The sequence below is a fragment of the Ahaetulla prasina genome, chromosome 4, assembly GCF_028640845.1.
Source record: "Ahaetulla prasina isolate Xishuangbanna chromosome 4, ASM2864084v1, whole genome shotgun sequence".
NCBI classification, from domain to species: Eukaryota; Metazoa; Chordata; class Lepidosauria; order Squamata; family Colubridae; genus Ahaetulla; species Ahaetulla prasina.
In genome coordinates this window covers 1,721,791-1,738,815 of record NC_080542.1, presented here as the reverse complement: position 1 = coordinate 1,738,815, position 17,025 = coordinate 1,721,791, and the positions used below count along the sequence as shown (strand labels likewise).

Sequence of the window (17,025 nt, the reverse complement as noted above, 5' to 3'; positions counted from 1 at the left end):
TCCGCCGCAAAACGAGGAAATGGGCATTTTCTCGCCCTCTCCTCCCCCCTTAAGACCTGCAGGCCGCTTCTGTCAATCAATCTGGGCTGCTGACCTCCTGGCAGCCCCCCCACCCACCCTAAGAATGAACCAAGCAGGGTGGGGAGGGGGCGACCCGAGGGGGTCTCAACGCCGCATCGTGTAGAAAGAAGATGCCAAAAAAGTCTCGGAAATCCAGAACTCTGGATTAAGGGGAGGGGGTTGAGATGAGGCCGCCGCCCCCCCCCTCCCGATCCCTCAGGAGCTCCGTCCATGTGTCTTAAGTGCCTGCCTGGGGGAGTGGGTCTCCCTCGAGGAAGATGATCCCCCCCCCACCCCAAAAAGACCCTTCCCCAGGGAATGAGGCATCGGGGCAAGGAAACATCCAAACCGTGGTGGTCAGTTTGTAGAAATCCAGAGGGGGGGGGAGAAAGGGGGGGTTTCAGAAAGACCCTTCCCCAAGTCCTTTTGTGGCAACTAAAGACCCCCACTTTTCCCACCCACCCACCCCTTCATGCTCTTAACAGTCTCCCAGCCCCCTCCTGTTAGCTTGTCTCGTCTCTGTGCAAAAGAAAATAAAAGGAGGCGGACAGCCCCCTCCCCAAGAGGCAGCCCCCTCCCACAATAGAGTTCTCTCCCGAAGGGAGTCCTTCGTCTGGCCGTAAAAGTTGACCCCCCCCACACTCCTCGCTTGGATGTGCCGTTTCCAGCCGGTTCTGTGCCGCCGTCGGACCCCCGGGGAGATGGGGGGGTAGGTTTTGGCAAAAGCTGCGGCGTGCACCCCCCCCCACCGCAGAGGGCAAGGGGGGGGGTGCGTGTCCTCACTCCACGCGGATCAGCAGGCCGAAGAGGACCGTAGCACCTTTCTCCTTGGTGACCCACTCGATCTCGGCGCTGCTAAAACGGGGATCCACGGGCTCGGGGGCCGCCTGGGTGGGAGGGCAGAGCTTGTAGGAGCCGGGACGGACGCACACCTGCAAAGCCACCTGGGCCGAGTGCCGTCGGTGAGACTTTGGGTCTTTGAATCTGGGAAGAGAAAAAAACAAAACAAAAACAAAATGCGGCTGGGCTTACTTAACACGCCGAGATCGCCAGGCCGAAGTGCTGAAGGTGACCGCCGGTTGGTCAAATGGACACAAATTTTGAAGGAGCGAAGGAAGAAGGAAGGCCGGAGGGCAGGATGGATAAAAATTGAGGATTTAAAAATAATTTTTGGAAAAAAAAAATCTATTTTTTTTATTTAAATTGGATTTTTTTTATTTAAATTGGATGCTTTTTTTTGATTTAAATCGAATTATTTTAATAAAATGCTTTTGGAGTACAAACCTATCTAAAAGTAGTTTTCTATTTAAGATACATTAATGATTTAGTTTGTTCAGCGTGAAATGGAGCATGAAGGAGGCTGTATATTTTTTACATTTTTACTGTGGACGCACCACATGAATCTCATGCAGAGGTTCGGATTACGGGCGGTCCTCGAGTTACGACGGGAATCGAGCCTGGCCATTACGGCCGTAAAGCAGATCGCCGTGTAAGCCGGATCCAATGACCATTTTTTGGGTTAAACAAACCCACCGGCTCAGGGGGAAAAAACAACCGGCAAAATTGTTTAAATTGTGGTCACGTGATCGCAGGATGGTACGAACCGTCATAAATGTGGAGCGATTGCCGAGCGTTTAAAATACGGTCGCATGGTCAAGGGGGGGTGGGGGTGGGGTGACGTCGTAACTTTGAAATGGGGTCGTAAGTCGCTTTTTTTGGGGGACGGTAGTAACTTTAAGCGACCGTCGTACATCAAGGACTTACCCATATTTTGTACTGGTTGTATTATAGCAGCGTAATTACTAAGCTATAATATGAAGCACATTATTGCAACGCTTCTAAACCTTGGGAGACTTTTAAGGTGGGTGGGCTTCAACTCCCAGAATTCTCTGATCAGGGGTCTCCAACCTTGGCAACTTTAAGCCTGGAGGACTTCAACTCCCAGAATACCCCAGCCAGCAAAATTCTGGGAGTTGAAGTCCACCAGGCTTAAAGTTGCCAAGGTTGGAGACCCCTGATCTAACCCATCTTTTTTTTTTTTTAAATAATCATTTAGCTTGTCGGGTTATTGTTTTCTCATTTTGTTGAAATCAAGATATATTACATCTGCTGCATTCCCACTGTCTATTAAGAAAGTTACCCGATTAAAAAAAATAATACAAAATATTCTGGCCCCATTTATTCTTGCATGCTGAATCCTGGGAAATCGTTGCTGGCTAGGGGATGCTGGGAGTTGAAGTCCACACGCCTTAAAAGTCACCAACTTTTTAAGTACCTCAGATCGTATTTCCCCTCCCTTTGAATTTTTTTTTTTTAAAAAAAATCCTTTTTTTTTTTAGCTTGTCTTTCGCTTTCCTACTTTAAACGCCGTTTCCACCCAGCGGGCATGCGAAGAAAGCATAAAACAGACATTAAAAAATACATATTTACAAAAAATGCATATTATGTATGTAAAAAATACATATAAAAATACATTTTTTTTTTAGCCACGCTCGATTTTTTTTCTACGCCCCCAATGTTCTGTCTGTTATTAACAGCAGCTGCTTGCAATTACTGCAGGTTCAAGTCCCACCAGGCCCAAGGTTGACTCAGCCTTCCATCCTTTATAAGGGAGGTAAAATGAGGACCCAGATTGTTGGGGGGGTCAATAAGTTCACTTTGTATATAAATATACAAATAGGATGAAGACTATTGCTTAACACAGTGTAAGCCGCCCTGAGTCTTCGGAGAAGGGCGGGATATAAATGCAGATAAGAAAGAAGAAGAAAGAAGAAGTAGATAGATAGATATGTAGATAGATAGATAGATAGATAGATAGACAGACAGATATGTAAGATAGATAGATAGATAGATAGATAGATAAATAATAGATAGATAGAGAGATAATGGATGGATGGATTGATTAGATGTAAGGTAGATAGATAAATAGAGATAGATATGTAGATAGATAGATAGACAGATAGATAGACAGACAGATAGACAGGGCCTCTGGTGGCTCAGACTGCTAAGACTGTTATTAACACAGCTGCTTGCAATTACTGCAGGTTCAAGCCCCACCAGGCCCAAGGTTGACTCAGCCTTCCATCCTTTATAAGGTAGGTAAAATGAGGACCCAGATTGTTGGGGGGGGGCAATAGAAGTTGACTTTGTATATAAATATACAAATAGGATGAAGACTATTGCTTGACACAGTGTAAGCCGCCCTGAGTCTTCGGAGAAGGGCGGGATATAAATGTAAATTAAAAAAAAAAAAATCAACGTTCCGTTCATTTGTATAAGTGCATGAAAAATAAATAAATAAATTGGTTTGCACTTCGATCGTACCGCTTTTCGCTGTCGTTTTTACCCCACCCCTGCAGGTTTGCCCCTCCCCGGAACCCGATCGGACATCTTCCGCCAGCCCCCCCGTCCGTCCGTCCGTCTGTCCGAGCGCGACACCTACTGCACTTTGGTGGCAAAAGGCTCCAGTCCCGCGTAGCGCAGGGTGGGCGACAGGAGGATGTGGTGGGCTTCCTCGCGCCCCTGGACGCTGTTCTCCTCCGCCTCCAGGTAGACCCCGTTGGTGCTGCTGCCGCTGCCCCCACCCTGCGGGTCGGCCTTCAACGGGCGGCAGCTCAGAATCGACGTGCTCCCTGCGGGGGGCAAGGAAGGAGGGTGTTTTTGGGGAGGGGACCCACGTTAGGAGCAGGTACCCCGAATGGTTGAAGAGTGGGGAGTGGGGGGGGGCACAGCCAGGCACAAAAACAGAGCAAATGGGCAAGGGTGCCCCCTAGCACCCCATTAAGCCCCCCCTCAAGTCTTCTACCTCAACCCCCTTTTCGGGGGACCCCAAATATAATATGAGGCAATTTTTGGGGGGGTAGGGGTGGGGAAGGTCCGGGTTTTTTTGTGTGTGTGTTGGAGTCGGTCTTAACTCCTGGACTGTCCCTGCAGCTTTCGCCACAAGATTTTTGGAAGGCATTTGCCATTGCATCCTTTTGAGGGCTGAGAGAGACCGGCCGGCTCAAGATCACCTGGCTGGCTTCGTGCCGAAGGGCAATACTAGAACTCCCAGCCTCCCGGTTTTCAGAAGGGTTTTGCCATTACATCCTTTTGAGGGCTGAGAGAGACCGGCCGGCTCAAGATCACCCGGCTGGCTTCGTGCCGAAGGGCAATACTAGAACTCCCAGCCTCTCGGTTTTCAGAAGGGATTTGCCATTACATCCTTTTGAGGGCTGAGAGAGACCGGCCGGCTCAAGATCACCCGGCTGGCTTCGTGCCGAAGGGCAATACTAGAACTCCCAGCCTCTCGGTTTTCAGAAGGGATTTGCCATTACATCCTTTTGAGGGATGAGAGAGACCGGCGGCCCAAAACCACCTGGCTGGCAATACTAGAACTCCCAACCTCCCGGTTCCTAGGCTGGTCGCTTTGCTTACCAGGCACCAGTTCCCCTTGATCCAACATGCGGCGCACGGCTCCAATGCTCGTCCCGTGATAGGCCATGTGCCACTTTTTTGAGGTGCTGGCCACGTCCAGACGAGGGTTTATTCTACAAGAGATGGGTGGGAGGAAGCCCGCATGGTCCAGGAACTGGGGGGGTGGGTGGGAGGGAAGGAGACCCCTCCCTGAACGAGACCTGCAACAGCCTCATCTTCATACAGGCAGTCCTCGACTTATGACCACAACAGAGCCCAACGTTTCCGTCACTAAGCGAGACCGTTGTTAAGTTTTGTCCCATTTTACGACCTCCCTTGCCTTGGCCGTGAAGCGAATCACGGCAGGCGAGGGGCCTGTGGGACTCCTGGTAACTCCCCTCGCCCCACGTCACGGCTTCCCTTGCCACTGTGGTTAAGCGGATCACTGCGGTTTCTAAGCGGGTCGCACGGTCGTTAAAGCGAACCTGGCTTCCCCCGCTGCTTGTCAGAAGGTTGCCCAAAGGTACCTGAGGCTGAAGTGGCACCAGCCGAAAGGCAAGGCGTAGTCCCGGGGGGGCTCCCCCCTCTTGTAGTAGGCCTCGTCCCCTCGCAGCTTGTGGCAGGACTCGCAGTAGCAAAGGCTCAGCTTGGGGTCTTCAGCAAAGTAGGCATCTGGGGAGGGGGCAGATTTCGGGGGGAAGGGGGGGGAGAAAAGAACACGGTTAAGAAGGCGGCCCAGAGGCTCTGCACATGGAAACGAGGGTCCTGGAGGGTCTTAAGACCCAAATTAATTCGTATTTGTTTGTGTGGGATCCGTGTGTGTCTATCGTTTATTAAAGGACTTTTTTTCGTTTCATTTTATGATTGCATGTCATATTTTTAATGATTAGTTTAGACAGCCCACCAAATTCCTCTCAATGACTTCAGGCAAGTTACCAAGATAAAAGCCCAACACTAGAATAATCAAAAACACAATAACCTCACACCACCTTTTTATCTCTCTCTCTCTCTCTCTCCCCCCTTCCATCAACCATCCATTTATTGTCTGTCTATCTAGCCATCCATCCATCCATTTATCGTCTATCCATCCATCATCCATACATTTATTGTCTATTTATCTGTCTATCCATCCATCCATCCATCCATCGTCTATCTATCCATCCATTTATCTTCTGTCTATCCATCATCCATCCATCCATCCATCATCCATCCATCATCCACTGCACACCAGAACAACTAGACACAAGAACAGTTTTTCCCCGAAGGCCATCACTCTGCTAAACAAATAATTCCCTCAACACTGTCAAACTATTTACTGAATCTGCACTACTATTAATCGCCTCATAGTTCCCATCACCAATCTCTTTCCACTTATGACTGTATGACTATTATTATTATTATTATTATTATTATTATTATTATTATTATTATTATTATTATTATTATTATTATTATTATTATTATTATTATTATTATTATCAGCCAGAATAAAAACCCAAACAATACAATATACAATTAAAACAAAATTAAAAAACTTATTATACAATTGGCCGAAAACTTAAAACATTTAAAATTCTAAAAAACAAGACTATCAACTTGTTGCTGGAAATCCTTATGATTTATATTGATATATTGACCATCAATTGTGTTGTAAATGTTGTACCTCGATGAAGGTATCTTTTCTTTTATGTACACTGAGACCATATGCACCAAGACAAATTCCTTGTGTATCCAATCACACTTGGCCAATAAAAATTCTATTCTATTCTATTCTATTCTATCCATCCATTTATCATCTATCCATCCATCCATCCATCCATTATCCATTTATCGTCTTTCTATCTATCCATCCATCATCCATCCATTTATTGTCTATCTATCCATCTATCCATCTATCCATTTATCGTCGGTCTGTCTGTCTATCCATCTATCCATCCATTTATTGTCTGTCTGTCTGTCTGTCTGTCTGTCTGTCTGTCTGTCTGTCTATCTATCTATCTATCTATCATCTATCTATCCATCCATCCATCCATCATCCATCCATTTATTGTCTCTCTCTCTCTCAAAGATCCATCCATCCTCATCATGATATACATCTATTTAGAAAACTCCCTTGGGGTGACCTTGGTAGTTTACCGAAATAAAACTCAGATAAAACCCCCCAACGAACCACTCCCCCCACCAGCCCCTCTGGGTGACAGCGATCCAACCAACTCTTCCATGGGCTCCGTGCCCTGCTTGGGGTCCCCAGGCCTGTTGGCAAAATTGTGTCTTCGGGGGCTTTCAAGAGACGGTCAAAGTGGGGTGCAATTGGGAGCCACCACGGAGAAGGCCCTTCTTCTCCTGGGTCCCACCCGATGGATCTTAGGATCCCTAACATCCTCTGCCTCCCTGCTCTGGGGATGGGGGGGGAGGGGGTCGCACGGATATCACTAGGAAAAGATTAATTCATACTATTTAATTTGTACACAGGCAGTTCTCGATTTACAACCATTCGCTGAGTGACCGTTCGGAGTTACCGCTGCAGTGGGAAAAAGGGGCTTCCTCCCCCTTTTCACGCTTAGCCCCACTGCAGCGTCCCTGAGCTCAGTTATCAAAATTTGGGCACTTGGCAACTGGCCTGCACTTACGACGGCTGGAGTGCCCCGGGGTCACACGATCCCCTTTGGCGGCCCTCCCAACCAGCCAGATTTGCTGAACGACCGCACGACCGACTTAACAACGGCAAGTCATTTGCTTAAGAGCCGTGACAAGGGACGGGGCAAAACGAGGCAACCACCGTCTCGCTTAGCAACGGAAGCGTGGGGGAGGGGGGGAAAAAATCCAGGGTGGTCGTAAGTCGAGGACTGCCTGAAACGGCGCAGGACGGTCTCACCTGGCAAGAGCAGCAGGTCCTTGAAACGCGCGCAGAGGGAGTGATACTCGCAGATCTTGGTCAGGTTGAGGTCCACGGGAGGCGTCCAGCACACGCTCTCCTTGATGCCTGGCGTGGATGGAGGAAAGCAAGTGGCCGGTGGGCTTCGGGGAAGCTCAAGGACCCTGTTTACAGACCTGCCCCCACCCAAAAAACCCAGTGAAACCACCCCCACCCCCACAAATGACAGAACCGCAAGACGACTGTGGAAGTGGGAGCCACAAACCGAGTTTGTTCAAAGCCAAGAAATGAGAGCTGTCCAAGCCCTGGAACAGAAGCTACCTTCGGAAGTGCTGGCCCTAGAAGCTTTCAAGGGGAGACCGGACTGCCCATCGGTCAGAAATGGGGTAGGGTCTCCTGCTTGGGTGGCGGATGGGGGGGGGTTGGACTGGATGACATCCAGGATCCCTTCCTACTGTTCTTTCTTTCTTTTCCTTCCTTCCTTTCAGAAATGGGGTAGGGTCTCCTGCTTGGGGTGGGGGATTGGACTAGATGACCTCCAGATTCCCTTCAAATTGTTTTCTTTCTTTCTTTCTTTCTTTCTTTCTTTCTTTCTTTCTTTCTTTCTTTCTTTCTTTCTTTCTTTCCTTCCTTCCTTCCTTCCTTCCTTCCTTCCTTCCTTTCTTTCTTTTCCTTCCTTCCCTCCCTCCCATGGGGTAGGGTCTCCTGCTTGGGGTGTGGGTTGGACTAGATGACCTCCAGATTCCCTTCAAATTGTTTTCTTTCTTTCTTTCTTTCTTTCTTTCTTTCTTTCTTTCTTTCTTTCTTTCTTTCTTTCTTTCTTTCTTTCTTTCTTTCTTTCTTTCTTTCTTCCTTCCTTCCTTCCTTCCTTTCTCTTCCTTCCTTCCCTCCCTCCCTCCCATGGGGTAGGGTCTCCTGCTTGGGTGGGGGATTGGACTAGATGACCTCCAGATTCCCTTCAAATTGTTTTCTTTCTTTCTTTCTTTCTTTCTTTCTTTCTTTCTTTCTTTCTTTCTTTCTTTCTTTCTTTCTTTCTTTCTTTCTTTCCTTCCTTCCTTCCTTCCTTCCTTCCTTCCTTCCTTTCTCTTCCTTCCTTCCTTCCCTCCCTCCCATGGGGTAGGGTCTCCTGCTTGGGTGGGGGATTGGACTAGATGACCTCCAGGGTCCCTTCTGTGTCATTCTCTTCCTTCCTTCCTTCCTCCCTCCCTCCCTCGGGATAGGGCCTCCTGCTTGGGGGGGGGGAGATTGGACTAGATGATGGTCCCTTCTGTGTTATTTTGTTCTTCCTTCCTTCCTTCCTTCCTTCCCTCCCTCCCATGGGGTAGGGCCTCCTGCTTAGGTGGGTGGGGGTTGGACTAGATGACCTCCAGGGTCCCTTCTGTGTCATTCTATTCCTTCCTTCCTTCCCTCCCTCCCTCCCTTGGGATAGGGCCTCCTGCTTGGGTGGCTGGGTGGATGTTGGACTACGTGACCTTCAAGGTCCCTTCCAATCGTAAAAGGGGCAAACGGAAGAGCTCCCGGAAGCCCCACCCCACCCCCCATTGCCCTCCCCCGGCTCACCATCCACCATGTCGGCCTTCTCCATGTCCCCCTGTCCTTGGGGGTCCGTGCCCTCCGCTCCCACCGCGGGCGTTTCGTTGGTCATGATGGTGACCTAGCAAAAAACAGGGTTCGACTCACCGAACGACGCGTCGCTCTAACGACCGCGGCAAGCAAGGTGGTTAACAACCGGGGCCAAAACTCACTCAACGAACGACTCCCTTAGCCAATTTGCGGCGCCATTGGGAGGGGTGTGTGTGTGTGTCGTAAAGTCCCGGTTTACCTGCGCTCCGGGTGCTGCTGCGTGCCCGTCTCAAGCCCCCTCCTCTCTCCCCCTCCCTCCCTCCCTCCTGGCCGGAGCCTCACCTGCTCGCACTGGCCGTAGAGATCGAGCAGGACGTAACAAGGGCTGGGGATGTCTTGAGCCGCCACCCCCTGGTCGACGCCGTTGATGTAGAGGTGAAGGCAGCCGCCGGCGTCCACCAAGACCCCCAGCACCGTCCCCTCGGGGCAGGTGTCCAGGTTGGGCCCGTAGTTCTCGCAGATCTGCAGAGGGGAGGGAGAAACCCCGGGGAGGGGGGGGGGCCTCAGCTCCCCACCTTCAGGACGGTTTGCCCCCTCCCACCACTGAAACAGCCCCCCCCCCGGGCCACCCGGCCTCTCCCGGCGCACCTTGAGGGAGTTCTGGAAGACGGAGTCGCGCTGCAGGAGCCAGGTGGAGCGCTTGAGGGAGCAGGCCGTGGCCGGGAAGTTGAGCCGCTCCGGGGAGCTGCCGATGACCCCCACCGAGAGGGAGGAGGTCCACTGGGGGTTGAGGGAGTCGATCTGGAACTGGAAGGGGGGGGGCAGAGGGGGCAGGAGGTCAGAAGGGGGTCCCGGGGAGGGGAGGGAGGAGAAAGCCATGGAGAGCCCCCTCCGGCTTTGGTCGCTCTCCTGTGAGCAGAGCCCTGAGCACTGGACGGAGGGAGGAAGGAATAGAAGAGAGGGAGGGAGAAGGAAGGAAGGAAGGAAAGGGAGAGAAAAAGAAGGAAGGAAGGAAGCAAGAAAAGAAGGGAAAGAGGGAGGGAAAGAGGAGGAAGGAAGAAAAGAAAGGAAGGAAGGAAGAAGGAATGAAAGGATGAAATGAAGGAAGGAAGAAAAGAACGAAGGAAGAAAGGGAGAGAGAGGAAGGAAGGAAGAAGGAATGAATGAAATGAAGGAAGGAAAAAGAAGGAGGAATGAAGGAAGAAGGAAGGAGGAAGAAAAGAAGGAAGGAGAGGAGGAAAGAAGAAGAGAGAAAAGAAGGAATGGAAGAAGGAGGAAAGGATGAAATGAAGGAAGGAAGAAAAGAAGGAAGGGAGGAACAAGGAATGAAAGGATGAAATGAAGGAAGAAAAGAAGGAAGGAAGGAAGGAAGAAAAGAAGGAAGGGAGAGGGAGAGAGGAAGGAACGAAGAAAAGGAATGAAAGGATGAAATGAAGGAAGAAAAGAAAGAAGGAAGGAAGGAAGGAAGAAAAGGAAGGGAGAGAGGAAGGAATGAAGAAGGAATGAATGAAATGAAGGAAGGAAGAAAGAAAAGAAGGAAGGGAGAGAGGGAGAGAGAGGAAGGAACGAAGAAAAGGAATGATAGGATGAAATGGAGGAAGGAAGGAAGAAAAGAAAGAATGAAGGGAGGAAGAAAAGAAGGGAGAGAGAGAGAGGAAGGAAGCAAGAAAAGGAATGAAAGAAGAAGAAGGAGGAAGGAAGGGAGGGAGGAACCAGCCCAGGGCGAACAACTGATTCGCTTAACGACGAGGGTCTTCCCTTCCCGACTGCCTCAAAAAAGGCTCCTCAAATCCGATCGCTCACATGGGTTGACCCTGATTTAGGACCGTCTCGACTTACAACCGGGATGGGGGGGGTGTGGGAGAAGAAAGGCTCCGTCACGGTCGTTAAGTCGAGGACTACCCGTCAGGCTGGAAACTAAAACGCGAGGCAGGAGCCTCTGTGGCCTCCCTGGTGCAGGCCACTCCCGGTCAGGGCGCCCCGGAGGGCACTCTGCACATGCCCCGTCTGTCTCCTTGCGCCCCCCCCCCACCTGGAAGAGCTGCTGCGGGGGCAAAGGCTGGCCCACCACCACGATGCCCTGGTTGTAGCTGGAGACCCGCGTGGCCGTCAGGTTGCCGTTGGAGAGGAGGATGTTCTTCCCGTGGTTCTCCAGGAACTCCATGGGGGGCGTCACGGAGGGCAGCTCGTTCTCACACTGAAGGACAACAAGCACCAGAGTCGGAAAGGGACCTCGGAGGCCTTCTAGTCCACCCCTGCCTCTCCCCTGCCCCCCCCCACTCCCCCCCCCGAGGCAAGGGGAGACCCTAAAACCCTGCCAGACAAAAACGCCTGTCCGATCTCCTCTTAAAAAGCTTCCAGCGGTGGAGCACCCACAAACTTCTGGTGGCAAGGAGTTCCCCTGGTTAATGAGATCAACAGAATAACACAGAGTCGGAAGGGACCTCGGAGGTCTTCCGGTCCAGCCACCCCCCACCCCACCCCCCCGCTCGAGGAGGAGACCCTAAACCATGCCAGACAAATACGGCTGTCCGGTCCTCTCTTCTTTAAAAACTTCCAGTGATTTGAGCAGCCACAACATCTAGTGGCAAGCAGTTCCATTGGTTAATTGTCCTCACTATTAGGAAATTTCTCATTAATTCTAGAGAATAGGTGGACCCCCCCCCTCTTTCTTTGGGGCAGCCCCACAAATACTGGAAGACTGCCATCATGTCCCCCCTAATTCTTCTTTTCTCTAGACCGGCCAAACCCAAATCCAGGAGTCTTCAGGCCTTTGATCCTCTGAGTTGCTCTTCTCTGCACTTTCCCCAAAAGTCTCAACATCTTTTTTTGTAACGTGGGGACCAAAACTGGATGCAGAATATTCCAGGCGCGGCCTTACTATGGCTTTACAAACCTGGTACTAATCCTTCACGTGATGAACTAATCCTTCATGTGATTGGTGAGTTGGAAGGGAGCTCGGAGGCCATCTAGCCCAACCCCCGGCTCAAGCAGGGGGACCCTCGACCCGTGACGGTGAACCTATGGCACGTGTACCGCAGGTGGCACGCGCAGCCATATCGGTGGGCACGCGAGCTCAGCTGATTTTCTGGGCCCACCAGAAGTAGGGAAACCGGCTGTTTCCTGCCTCCGGAGGACCTCGCGGGTGGTGGTGGGAAAGGCCCGTTTTTTCCTCTCTCCCCAGACTCTAGAGCCTTTCTAGGAGTCTGGGGAGGGCGAAAACGGTCTTCCCCACCTCCCCGGAGGCCGGAAACGGCCCGTTTGCCAACTTCGGGTCCCACCGGAAGTTGGCTAACGGGCTGTTTCCAGCCTCCGGAGGGGTGGGGAAGGCGGTTTTCGCCCTCCCCAGACTCCTAGAAAGGCTCTAGAGGCTTAGGAGAGGAAAAAATGGGCCTACCATGCCATCGCGTGCCAGGAGTGGGTGTGTCTGTGTGCATGTGTGGCGGCAAGGTGCATGGAATTACGGGTGTGGGCACGTGCGCGTGACACCCCCCCCCCTTGCTCCTGGCACGCAATGGCAAAAAACCATCACTGCCCTAGTCCGTTTTAGACAAATGGCTGTCCAGTCTCTTCTTCAAAACCTCTAGGGATGGAGCTCCCGCAACTTCCGGTGGCCAGCTGTTCCCCTGGCTAATTGCCCTGACTGTTGAAGAAGGTTCTACCTCTCCTGGATGAGTTTCCATCCGTCGCTTCTTCTCCTGCCTTCAGGGGCTTTGGAGAATAAGTAGGACCCCCCCTCCTCTTCTTTGGGGCAGCCCCTCAAATCCTAGAATAATGCTATCATGTCCCCCCCCCCGCCCCGCTTCCTTCTTTCCTCTAGACTGGCCAAACCCAGTTCCTGCAACCGTTCTTCATATGTTTTTAATCCTCTTTTTTTTGCTCTTTTCTGCATGATGGTGAGCAGAAGCAGGAAGGGGGGGGGGTTTCCCCTAGCCATAGCTGGGCCCTTCCCTTTCCTAATCCTCCCCCCCCCCTATTTTCTGTCTCAGCAGATGTCCCCCCCACCACCCTGGCAGGGGTTTTCCTAAGCTTCTTAGCCTCTTGGTGGGTGGGTGGGTGGGTGGGGGGCATGTGAAGAGAACCTAGGATGCCGTCCGCCAGGCAATGCCGACTGGCGACACCCAGGGGGAAGGGCCTTCTCTGTGGGGGCTCCCACCCTCTGGAATGAATTTCCCCCAGGACTCCGTCAACTTCCTGACCTTCGAACCTTCCGCCGCGAGCTTAAAACACATCTAGTCATCTGTGCGGGACTGGACGAGAATTTTAATTTTAAATTTAACTTTAATGGGGTTTATATTATTTGAATTGTAATTTTAAATTTTGGCCTATCTCAGTAAGTTTTTTTTAATGTAGTGTTTTACTTGGTATTATATTTGTATTTTTTTACCGGCCTGTAAACTGCCCTGAGTCCTCTGGGGGATAGGGCGGTATAAAAATTTGAATGAATGAATGAATGAATGAATGAATAAATAAATAAATAAATAAATAAACCTGCTCAGAGGTTGCACGGACCGGGGTGGGCTCTTCCTCCTCTTCGCTGTAAGGCTCCGAGGCGACCGAGGGCGGGTGGGTGCCCTCCGCCTCTTCCAGCACGGTGGAGCTGACGATGGAGACCGAAGTGACCCGGCCGTAGAGATCCAGGACCACAAAGACATTCTGGGAGACGGGAGAGAAACCGTCAGGGTGGCTTTTGAGTTTGTCCTCTCCTATCCCTCCGGTTCCTTCCTCCCTTCCCTTCCCTTCCCTCTCTCTCCTCCTTTCTCTTCTTCCCCCCCTCTTTATTTCTTTCCATCCTTTATCCATTTTCTGGACACGGAGAGAAACAAACAGGCAGGGAATCCACTTTAAGCCTTGTTCATCCCCCTGTAACCATCGATTAACTTCCTTCCATCTTTCTTTTCCTTTTCTTTTCTTCCTTCCTTCTTTCCTTTCTCTTTCTTTCTAGCTTCATCTTCTTTCTTTTCCTTCCTTCCTTCCTTTCTATCTTCATTTGCTTTATTTCCTTCCTTCCATCTCTTTTCCTTCCTTCCTTTTCTTTCTATCTTCCTTTTCTTTCTTTCCTTCCTTCCATCTCTTTCGTTTTCGTTTCTTCCTTCTTTCCTTTCATTTTCTTTCCGTCTCTCTTTCTCTCTTTTCATTCCTTCCTTTTCTTTCTTTCTTTCCTTTCTCTTTCTTTCTAGCTTCATCTTCTTTCCTTCCATCTCTTTCTTTCCTTCCTTCCTTCCTTCTTCATTTTATTTCCTTCCTTCCATCTCTTTTCCTTCCTTCCTTTTCTTTCTATCTTCCTTTTCTTTCTTTCCTTCCTTCCATCTCTTTCGTTTCTTTTCTTCCTTCTTTCCTTTCATTTTCTTTCCGTCCTCTCTTTCTCTCTTTTCATTCCTTCCTTCTTTCCTTTCTCTTTCTTTCTAGCTTCATCTTTCTTTCCTTCCATCTCTTTCTTTTCCTTCCTTCCTTCATTTTATTTATTTCCTTCCTTCCGTCTCTTTTCCTTCCTTCCTTTTCTTTCTATCTTCCTTTTCTTTCTTTCTTTCCTTCCTTCCATCTCTTTCGTTTTCTTTTTCTTCCTGCCTTCCTTCCATTTTCTTTCCGTCCTCTCTTTCTCTCTTTTCCTTCCTTCCTTCTCTTTCCTTATATTTCTTCCCTTCCCTCCTTCCTCTTTCCCACCCTTCCTTCTTCTCATTCCCATCGCCTTGCTTTCTTGTTTATCTTCCTTCCTTCCTCGCTTTCCTTTTGTCAATTTCCTTCTTCTTTTCCTCCCTTCTCCTTCCCTGTTTTCTTTTTTTCCTTTCCTCTCCCTCCTTCTCTTCCATTTCCTCCCGCCCAGCCGTCTTTTCTTCCTTCTTAGGCAGCGGCTCCCTCCACTTGCAGATGGCACAGCCCGATGGGATTGGATGCCCCCAGTTTTGCAGCCCCTCCTCACCCACAGCCCCCTCCAGGGCCCTGAGAGGCAGCCCCGCCGGGGGCTCCTTTACCTTGGCCACGCCAGTGGCGGCCGGCCCCATGTCCTCCCCATCGATCAGCACATGCATGGTGTCGTCAGTGCAACGCTTCACCCCCACGCGGCTCCCCACCTGGAGGAAAAATACAGGCGGCCCTCGATTTAACAACCGTTCATTTAGTGACCGTTCGAAGTTACGACGTCACTGGGGAAAAAATGACTTAGAACTGCTTTTAACGCTTACGACTACTGCAGCATTCCCGTGATCATCGTCTTATTTTAACGCCCCCAGAATCCCTTGCAATGGGGTGGAGTCTGGGCAACGGAACGGAGCTAGCAGAGTGTTTGAATGGCCGGATGCCCTTCCCTGTCGCCAATGAGGAGTTTCGTTCGGCAGATATATTGTCAGTGTGGCCAGAGAGAGAAATATTTGCCTCTACCTAGGATCGAACTCACAGCCGCCTGGTTGTGAGGCGAGAGCTCCGCCTCTAGGCCACCGCACCACTCAGAATTTAGGCTTATATCATCATCTTCTTTTAAGGACCCCTTAATCCTTTGCAATGGGGTGGAGTCTGGGCAATGGAATGGAGCTGAGTGTTTACTGGCCGGATGCCCTTCCCTGTCGCCAATGAGGAGTTTCGTTCGGCAGATATATTGTCAGTGTGGCCAGAGAGAGAAATATTTGCCTCTACCTAGGATCAAACTCACAGCCGCCTGGTTGTGAGGCGAGAGCTCCGCCTCTAGGCCACCGCACCACTCAGAATTTAGGCTTATATCATCATCTTCTTTTAAGGACCCCTTAATCCTTTGCAATGGGGTGGAGTCTGGGCAACGGAATGGAGCTGAGTGTTTACTGGCCGGATGCCCTTCCCTGTCGCCAGTGCGGAGTTTTGTTCAGCAGAGATATTCTCATTGTGCTCATCGTGCCTCTACCTAGGATCGAACTCACAGCCTCCTGATTGTGAGGCGAGAGCTCCATCTCTAGGCCTCATGTGATCACCTGAGGTCACCTGATCAAAACTCAAGAGGCCTGGCAACTGACTCATCTTTACGACGGTCGCAGTGTCCCGGGTGTGTGTGTGTGTGTGTCACATAATCCCCTTGTGTGACCTTCTGACCAGCAAAGTTCAACGGGGAAGCCAGGTTCGCTTTTGCAACCCTGTTACTGACTTAGTAACTGCAGTGATTCACTTAATAACCGTGGCAGGAAAGGTCGCAAATGGACGTTGCTTCTCCCAAGTCACAAAGACCAATCAGTGGCAGTCATTCACGAGGATCCCGCTGTATCGCCCAGGGCGGGGGGGGCGGGGACGGGGGTGCGTGTCTCTAACCACGGCCACTTTTAAGACTTGTGGACTTCAACTCCCAGAATTCCCCAGCCAGCTGGAATTCACCAGAATTCAGATAGACAAAAGGACGAGAAGAAATATGGCTAAAATTACCTCGGTCGCATTTTCTGATAGTGCTGAATAACTTCCTTCATAGACGGTGGGAATGCAGCAAGGCGTACTATATCTTGACTTCAGCAAAGTAAAATTATAAAAACAAAAAACAAAAAACAGCTGGCTGGGGAATTCTGGGAGTTGAAGTCCACAGGTCTTAAAGTTGCCAAGTTTGGAGACCCCTGCCCAATCGGGCACCTTGATAGCTTGGGTTGAAGGGTGGTCATAGTTAAGAAGAGACTCAACACCCAGCATCCCTTGTCACTGACATTCTGGGAACTCGTAGCCGTCACCATCTGGTTTCAGATTGTTGATTTTGCTAGTCCGAAGCCATCTGGCTTTAACCCGGTGGAGGTTTTGTGTGCCTTAAAAGCAGGGTTGTGTGCAGTTAGCTCCCACGATTCAACAAACAGCTTTTGAGGTATGTGGACTTCAACTCCCAGAATTCCCCAGCCAGCAGCATAGCTGCTGGCTGGGGAATTCTGGGAATTAAAATCCATAAGGCTGGAGACTCTGAATATAGAAATATGGCTAATTACCTTGGTCACATTTTTTTTTTTATCATATAACTTTCTTAATGGACGGTGGGAATGCAGTAAGATGTAATATATCTTGATTTCAGCAAAATGATAGAGATAAAAAAAAAAACCAGCTGGCTGGGGAATTCTGGGAGTTGGTGTCCACAGATCTTCTAGTTCAGGGGTCTCCAACTTTGGCCACTTTAAGCCTGGAGGATTTCAACTCCCAGAATT

The 17,025-nt window shown here is 50.2% G+C and overlaps 1 protein-coding gene across 5 annotated transcripts in view; it reads right to left on the bottom strand.

Annotated features, from left to right (window-relative positions):
* Positions 1-565: 565 nt before the first annotated feature.
* NEURL4 (neuralized E3 ubiquitin protein ligase 4) overlaps positions 566-17,025 on the bottom strand; it is a 56,391-nt gene continuing 39,931 nt past the window's right edge. For 4 of the 5 annotated variants that reach the window (XM_058181773.1, XM_058181777.1, XM_058181774.1 and 1 more), the window contains exons 19-29: positions 14,866-14,964; positions 13,385-13,549; positions 10,926-11,090; positions 9,542-9,700; positions 9,236-9,415; positions 8,891-8,984; positions 7,331-7,438; positions 4,983-5,127; positions 4,477-4,589; positions 3,503-3,692; positions 566-1,044 (exon numbers count right to left, since the gene is read on the bottom strand). In XM_058181773.1, the coding sequence (XP_058037756.1) occupies positions 840-1,044; positions 3,503-3,692; positions 4,477-4,589; positions 4,983-5,127; positions 7,331-7,438; positions 8,891-8,984; positions 9,236-9,415; positions 9,542-9,700; positions 10,926-11,090; positions 13,385-13,549; positions 14,866-14,964 (1,623 nt within the window). In that variant the 3' untranslated portion in view covers positions 566-839. The remainder of the gene's footprint in view (positions 1,045-3,502; positions 3,693-4,476; positions 4,590-4,982; positions 5,128-7,330; positions 7,439-8,890; positions 8,985-9,235; positions 9,416-9,541; positions 9,701-10,925; positions 11,091-13,384; positions 13,550-14,865; positions 14,965-17,025) is intronic. The other variant, XM_058181776.1, reaches the window with a different exon arrangement.